The following is an 8,705-nucleotide window of genomic DNA, read 5'->3' as shown; positions in this document are numbered from 1 at the left end:
CCCATATATTGCTGATCACCATTCTGAATGGTGCCCCTGATGAAGTGTTGTTTTTGTGGTCCCTCACATGAATTCCAAAGACCCCGGGGATACATTTTCCACTTTTTGTCTTTGAGTTCAAAGTTATCTGGAACGGGACGTGTCGGAATGAAGAAACTGAGGGGTCACCAGGTCCAACGCTGGATGTTGTTTACCAACCTTCTCACCAAGTCAAGGAGCGGTAAAACTATGAAGTCACCGCGGGGCATAACACAAAACATTTTTCAAGCATTGAGGCCTGAGTCCATTTAATGTGCAAAACATTCTTCCTACGTTTGCTTTAGTTAAAAGAAGACCCCTTTTGTTTCGATGATCTAATTCATGGGTTACACCCCACAGTGTATAAACTCATAAAGGATCATCCTGCCTACATCTTGAGTCCTTGTTTTTGATGTCTGAGGCCACGGTATGGGGTTAACATTGGCGTAAACCTGCTATTCTGTACAGAAGTTAATTTTCAAACACATGAAAATCTGCACTGTGTGCAGTAAGTTTGTTGTGCTGCATTCACTGGTATGACACCTCAAGATAGAACAAACCTGCAAAAATAAAATGCATTATGATGAGCATTATTAACAGGCTCCTGAATGTTTTAGTTTGCTGCTCATGATAATCTTTTTTGATGTTTTTGGAGGTAGAGTACACTGTGGTCAGGAACGAACTTAATTTATTACAGTACAACAGGTATTTTACTCTATAGCTCAAATATATGAACAGGGCTGTGTCAAAACGTTTTCGCATTCAATGTCAGCAGATTTTACAAAAATTGAGAAAATTCATGCGTTCATGCAGCAGCCTTGAAGCACGTCACTCTGCTGCCCTCTGCTGCCAGAATTTAGAAATACAACAGAAGCAGAGACTGACTCCTTTGTTAACCTTGAATTAACATTAAATCAATTTAAATTAAGTTGTCAGTGTATAGAGTTAAGACCTTTTTGCATTCAATTTTGGAGTGAAATTTTTTTTACATCAAGGTGTATAATAGATGCAATATAATATCTCCTATGTGATTCTTTATCTACACACGATGGCGTATGCTACGCTTTGCTGCTACTAATCACATAACTATGTCACTTTGCTTACTGCACTATTAATTTTATGTGCAACGCTGGTCATGGGTCTTGCATGGATATTGTTTTCTTTGTAATTTTGACTTGAATTTCTGTTATATAGTTCATCCTATTATTATTATTATTATTATTATTATTATTATTATTATCATTAGTTTCTTTTTTTCTTACTTTTTTCTACTTATCTATACTTGCTTCTTTTTGATTGCGATCAAATGTGATTTTTATGATGCAGTTTTATTTATTCAAAGATCCTAATTGGATGTATCACTCATCAAATGTCCACCTCAGCCATTCATCCATAGTATAGAGACAATCTACTTCAACTGAATGATATTTGTCTTTTTCATTCGACTTCCACCAGATGGCAAAGAAGGGTAGCAAATGGACAATTACTTCCTGTATACTGTAAGCACATGACAAAAACAAGATGTTTTCAAAGCAAAGAAGGTGGATAATGTCCAACCCCAACTGGATAAAGAAAGAAGTGTAGGCCATATTTCTCTTTTTGAAAAAATGTATATAGCAAATAATAATAATAATAATAATAATAATAATAATAATAATAATAAAATGTAAAAATGGTATAAGAAAAAGGTGTATCACATCCTGTCCTGCATGAGCTACAGTTTTTTCTTTAGGACATTATGTGTTTAGTAAATTGTTTGGGGATAATGGGTGTTATCTTGCATCATGTGATCTCCGAGCTGGCAGTTTTGCGGGTATATACAGTATATAGCCTGCTTTTGTTCACATGCCTGACAAAGACCTGAAATTTTGGAAAATTGAAAATTTCTGCGTGTGGACAACATTTCCCTTTCCTTCGAATACTGGAAGTTTTACCTACTGGGAAACCAAGTAAGAAAAATAATATCCTAATTCCTTTTACCAAAAGCCATCTGTTTGTAATAGTTCAGTAAATGTGCGTGAGGGTGCTGAAAAGATTGCTATACAAGGTGAAAAATAAAAAAAATATTTTCATGTGGGAACACGAAACAGAGGTTATTCAGGCAAGGTTGGAATTTGGCAGTGTCTTTATCATACAAATGTGATCTGAACTCAGTCACATAACTCATGCCGGCTGGGAGAGGCTCAGTTGAGTAAGATATACATCATTTGTCAGTGAGATGTCACAAACCTCACTGCTATCTGGGATCAGTTTCTGTATTCCCAGCTGTTCTGTGGAAAGAGGCAAGAGTGCACTGTAGCAAAGCTTTGAATGACAGCTTCAAACAGAGGGCACATGTGGCAGCAGGTAGATCTGGAGTGAGGAAACAAGTCAGACAGGAAGCCTGACAGTTTGATTCTGTCCAGTAATTATTCGACAAGACACTGAAAAGTCTCGATAGAGGAGCACAACTTACCTAAAACTGAAAGCGTAAACTGAAAAACAGTTGATGATAAAACTGTCTGTGTCATTGTGAGGCTGTTAAACAATACGATGAGGCTGTGTGGATAGTGAGGGTCATTCCAGTATTAGAGAAGCTGTCAGCGAGCAATTTATCTCTGAGGAATCCCTGTTGACTCTATCTTGGCACAGAGCTTTTTTTGGTAATTGACAACAGAGTGCAGCAATGTTATTTTTTACTTTGAAGCTGTCACCATGAAGGCAAGAATCAGTGCATGACTGATAATGGCTATTTCTAAGAGACCGATTCAGAGAAAATGGCAATCACGTACACTAACATTTATCGTCTTCGGTGAGTTGGGAGTGCGATAATCTCAGTTTAGGCAGACTATGCAAACAATAGAGGAGTGGACGTGGGAGTTAGGAGTAGTTAACTTAAGATGTGGGCTGCTTGGCCAGACTGTGCAGAAGGCTGACAGACAAATGAACATGTAGAATGCTACAAAAGGAAGCATTGTGAGAGGAGGCATGGGTCAGTGGCATCAGAAACCGAACAGGGAACTCAAGTATCTCATAACCTGAAAGAGAGCCACACCTAGCATGGGAGGTCGGCCAACACGCAACGTCAGAAGGGTGAAAGAAATTTGTCACATTTATCATGTGTAATGTGCGTACCTACAACCATTTTCTAAACTGAGTGTCATGTTCAGGGTGGTCGGAGAACATGCAAAATGTGGCAAGCAACATTTGTGTCCCAAAACTTTTCACTCAGCCCTTCTTGTTTTGACTCTGATGTTGGCTTTTTGTCTGTGTGAGTGCCCGTCACATAAGATGAAGTTTGTTGTCTGGTCTGTCACTTACAGAAGGAAGTCAGTCTTGTAATCCATGGATTAGGCAGGTGTGGGAGTGGTGCCTAAAATGACTACTGTAAATCAAGGAGTTGGCTGTGTTCTGCTGCGTGCACTTGTGTTCAGCCAGAAGCCACAACACATACTGTCATTTCCTTTTATCACCGATCGCAGCTTTGCAGGTGCCCTGGTGGTGAGTCAAATTTCATACATGCTCCATCCACTGCATTCAAGCTACACATGGCTATTCTCTGCGTATAGACTTTATCAGTCCCTGATGAAACAATTTAAAAGACACCAGACTAACCTGAATTCCATAGAATAAAAACAAAGTAACATTTCCTGCTCTGTCAAGTCAAATTATAATCCATGAATTTTTACATGACACTGAATAGTAACATGTTACATTAATGCCAAAGTAAATAGGAACATATGACTATTTAAATCGTAGTTCTGAGCTGTAATATTACAGTTACTGACGACAAATTACCTCATACTTCTGTTAGTTTTCCTCGTAATTAAACATCATATCCTCACAATGAAATCACTCTTCACCGGTAACCTGCCAACTCTGAAGAATATCATTTACCCAGTTTCATTTGTATTCTTTGTCTTTTTGGAGGGAGGATGCAAGCTAATCAGCCCTTTTCACTGAAGAGATTTTGACACATCACAGTAGAAAAAGCACAGGTGTAAATATTAAAAATCAATCAAGACTGAATTTCATTTAGTTGCTTCAGTTTCAGGGTCCTTGTATTGTGCATGCCGACTCACTGTCACACTGTCATGACTTGCAGGGACAATTGAATTCAACAAGGTCATTGTTGATGTTATTAAAAGCACCTGTGCTTTTTGCTTCGCCATACTGACACAGAATTGATTTGTAAAAGCGTGTAAGCAGGCATGAGTAACAAACAACTTAATTTTTAAGCAATGAGCTGCCAGGACGGTAATCAGTCCAGTGATCTGTGTAGTGAGAGTCTTAAGAGGCCAAAATCTTAAAGCCTGTCTCTGCAGCTGTGCATCACTCATCTCATTTACAAACATCATGGTATCCTATTGCCTCAACCTCAACAGAATCGGACCATTTGGACACACACACTTTTCAACCTCGCCACCCATGTCAGCATGCAGTAAGACGAGAACTAAAGGTGTTGAACCACCTGATCTGTTAAGAAGAGTTGATGTTCTGGAGTGGTGCGGCTGTGTAGTCACCATCTGTGCATAAAAGGTATTCCTGGAATGACTGCAGGGAAGTTCCTGATTGTAGCAAGGTGAAAAGTCAGTTGTTTTTTTTTCTTTCGAGTGCTCCTACAGACTAACATGAAAACATGACAAAAACCCATGCAGGCAGCAGTTTTCTGGAAAGTAGCAACACTAAAATGTAAAAATAATCCATTACAGTAAAAACACTTAAAGTTCGACTCACTTGACACAAAAGTGTTGACATATTAGCAGTAAACTGAACTTAAAAATACACAATAAAGTATATATTAAAAAGAATGACCCCTATCAGATTTGTTAAATTATTGCTGCAGAAATATAACTGGCATTACACTGCTAGTTTAGGTGGTGCTGTAAGCTACTTTATACACAGCATTTTTAAACTCATAATACCATATGTTTTTCAAGTCAAGCTGTCAGATAAATGTAGAGAGAGAAGTATTTCTTTCTAAAGTTAATGGAGCAGGACGTGACATAATATTAAAGAAAATGTACTCAAGTAAATGTACTTAGTACCTTTCCGTCTCTGCCAGGAAACAGCAGAGACGGAGCTTTTTTCAAACACCAAACAAGAAAGCAAATGATCTCATGTATGTAAGTATGTTCTGAACAGAACGCACCAATGTCATTTTATAGTCAGTATAGTCACTTTAGATGTGAAGGCTGTCTATCATTTGAAAACTCTTTATTTTCTGCTATCTAAGCCCAGCATTCATGCTCTTTGTTTTTTGGCGGTTTTGCTGCATTCTTCTTTGGTCTCGGATAGCTCAAACTGCACAGATTGTATTTAGCCTGGCGCCTTGCATCGCTCATATGACATCAGGAGGTAAATCTAGCTTCCTCTGTGATAAAAAGGGGCTTTGGCCTCTCCATTTTCCTGTTTACATTTTTATTAGTTATTTAAAAACTGAGAACTCAGAGAAGGAAGTTTGGTGGAGAAGATGAAACGTATGAGTCTATCAGGAGTCGTTCTTGCCCAGTGTGTGAACATAATTTGCTCCAGAGTCGGGACAAGTGACTCTTTGACTTTCCCTAGACAGGAAGCCTGAATTTTCTAAAAACAAAATCCTGAACATCAGGATGAAAATCCTCTCCGGGTGGCCTGAAACTTTCCTTTCCTTTGTTTTTAATATCGACTCTAATCGGTTGATAATATTTTTGACCCCCTGATCCTTGATGTCCAAGAATTAAGTATTGTTATATGTCCCATCAACTTGAGATTTTTTTCCATCCGACAGCATTATCCTCCTTAGTCTAGCACTTCACTGTAGCCGTATCAGTCTTATGATCTGTTTGATGTGCAACCCCTAGGAATTGATTGGGAAAACAATTTAGTAGTATACAGATGTAATTGGAGGGGGACACGACTGTTGAGTGATGTGTTGACATATATATGAACAGTAGCAGAAACAGAAAACAGCAAATGGTGCCTTGTGCATCAATTTATACGCATTTCTTTGTCCTGTCAGCATGATAAGTTTCATATCACTGCAAACCATGAGTTCATGGAGTTTAAATTCATTCTGAGGGTCTGAGTCTGAGTAGTTGATGGACTACTGTGGGGACCGAGTTGGATGGAATCATGGTCTCCTTCATTTTGTATTGTACTTAACTTTATTCGGAAAATGAATGATAAAGGCATTATCTCTGGATCTGAATAACTGCCTACGCCTATGTACTGCTTTAAAAAATTATTCAGTGCAACTCCAATTGATACAGTTCCAGCGGTAACCCTGGGCCAATCCAAAATGCCCTCTAGTCCTTGCCAAAGACGCAGTTGCTTTGGTTGCTCAATTTCTGAGATCTGTGTTTCCCTATCAGTTCATGGGCGACAGACTGTCTGGTGAGAACAGGTGATCATTATCTGCCATCCTCAGCGGACAGACAGGCCTGCTGTTCATGCCTCCCTGTATGTGGGTGGTATGCTGCTGGGCTCTGATACCTGCAAGCGCTGGGAATACCCAACTTCCATGTGCCTCTGAATTGATACAGTGTGTGTAAAGCTGTAAAAAAAAAAAAAAAAAAATAAATGGATGAATAAATGCACCTGTGTGTCCTAGGTTACATTTCAATGCATGAGTGTGTACGTGTGTGTGCCTGTGCATTCATGTTGTTGCGAAATGAAACTATCCATCAAATGCATTATTCTACACTGTAAATGATTCCACTGTTATGATCGTTAAATAAATGTGTAAGAAAAAAAAAAAAAAGCTTTCCATCGGTCAAAAGACTGCAGTGTCCATTTGTTGCAAATGACTCGAAAAGATGGTTAAGGCCCAGCCTACGTAGAGACTTGGGACACGCAAGTCTTTGATCGTCTCCCTCCAAAGTGTGAATATTTTGATAATGCTACTTTGAAAACAGTCGTGTGACCCCTGTTTCAACCTAAACAGCTGCACAGTGGTCCCATACACGCATAAACAGTGTGAGAAACTCGGAGAGATGAAAGAGGGCGATAATAGCTGAGCTCTCTACCTGTGGGAGGAGTGTGTGCACCTGCGGACACAATCGTCGCAGCTTTTTTTGCCCCGGCCGGACGCAGAAGCAGACACCTGAGCCATGGATGCGGAGGAGAAATCCCCCGCCGACCACGGAGCGCAGTTCCTGGACATCAGCTCCAACTCGCCCCCTCCCGAGCTCGAAGGTGCGGCGGAGCCCGGTCAGCGGGAGAAGCCGCCGTATTCATACGTGGCTCTCATCGCCATGGCCATTAAGGACAGCCACGACAAGAGGCAAACCCTGAGTGGGATATATGATTTCATCATCTCCAAGTTCCCCTACTATGAGAAAAATAAAAAAGGGTGGCAAAACAGCATAAGGCACAATTTGTCTCTCAATGAGTGTTTTGTCAAGGTGCCCAGGGAGAGCCGAGGGGACAGGAAGGGCAACTATTGGATGCTGGACCCCGCCTTTGAGGACATGTTTGAGAGGGGGAACTACCGCCGGCGGAGGAGGGTGAGGAGACCTTACAGACCCCCGACCGTGCCTTACCTGACCGCGAATCACGTGGAATGTCCCGAGCCGCTCTACCTGCCGCCGTACGTGAGCGGCTCCTGGGGTCTGTGCCAGCCCGGCTCGTCCCAGCCGACCGCATACCCGACACCCCAGGTGATCACCGGACACACACGCAGCTTGTCCCCCGGCGGCCCGATGAGCTCCTACTGCCCTCCCTCGCACTTCCACCACCCTCCCTACGGCTCTTACCACCGCCACCTGCCCGTGCTGGTCCCCCACAACGGGTGTCCCTACGGCGGAGTGACCCAGCCGATGAGCCCCGACGGAGGCACCGTCTCCGTGGCGTGCAACTACCAGCAGTTCACCTCGTATGCTCGGCAAGCGGAGGCGCAGCTTTCGCATTCATTTGACCAGTAGGTTTGTGAGTTATTTTAGCAATTGACAACCAGTTCAGAGACTCGACGTTCACCTGTTTCACCATTTCAGTTCGGCTGTCTCTCGTTTGTCAAGTTAACGCCGTTGTTTGGTACTTTGACAAGATGTACATTTGTTGACTATGGGAAACGGTTTCATAAGTTTTTGGTTTTTGGTTAACCTTTTTTTTTTCTGGTAGCATCCACTTTCAAATGACAAGGAATGACTGTCGTCGATCAACTCATTGCATTTTTGCTTCGTGAAAGGCACCGATCAAGTGTGAACTGCAGGAAGAGAGTTGATTTAAGTCTGAGCCTCAGCTTATGCCTTATTTTGCAACCCAATAAACTTGTTTTTTTTAATTACTTTCTTATTTTTCATTTTTGAACGGGCCATACATGTGTAACTATGTTATTTATTTATTTTCTCTGCTTTTATCAAATTCCCTCGAGCTGCTATGCAACAGTTGTTGACACTGAAGCACCGGCCAGTTTTTCTTACTCGATTAAGAATGTTAATTGATGTAAAATACATCATGTTTGTTCAAATAAATTTTTATTTTTGCATTTTATTGTCTCATTGATTGACTTAGTCCTCTACTATTTATTATGGCGGAAAAAAGTAGTAATAATATTTTATTCTTATTCTTATTCTTATTCATGGTACCATCTTAATAATAATAATACTCCATTACATTTTCGGGGCAACTGTTGTACTTATTACTACACATACATTTGATAACTTTAGTTACTAGTTATTTTACATATTCAGATTAATAATTAATACAAAACATGTTGAACTGAGTAC

The 8,705-nt window shown here is 40.7% G+C and overlaps 1 protein-coding gene across 1 annotated transcript; it reads left to right on the top strand.

Annotated features, from left to right (window-relative positions):
• The first annotated feature begins 7,072 nt into the window (after nt 1–7,072).
• foxl2l (forkhead box L2-like) lies at nt 7,073–8,379 on the top strand. The gene has a single exon (XM_040153322.1). It carries the CDS (start codon nt 7,089–7,091, stop codon nt 7,899–7,901), a length of 813 nt encoding a protein of 270 aa, XP_040009256.1. The 5' UTR covers nt 7,073–7,088; the 3' UTR covers nt 7,902–8,379.
• The last annotated feature ends 326 nt before the right edge of the window (nt 8,380–8,705 follow it).

Source organism: Xiphias gladius, chromosome 18 (genome assembly GCF_016859285.1).
Source record: "Xiphias gladius isolate SHS-SW01 ecotype Sanya breed wild chromosome 18, ASM1685928v1, whole genome shotgun sequence".
Lineage (NCBI taxonomy): Eukaryota > Metazoa > Chordata > Actinopteri > Istiophoriformes > Xiphiidae > Xiphias > Xiphias gladius.
The sequence above is the reverse complement of the archived record's forward strand: the minus strand, read 5'-3'. Positions and strand labels throughout refer to the sequence as shown.

Coding starts and splice junctions, on each gene's coding strand:
- foxl2l (XM_040153322.1), top strand. CDS start 7,089: ATGGATGCGGAGGAGAAATCCCCCGCCGACCACGGAGCGCAGTTCCTG.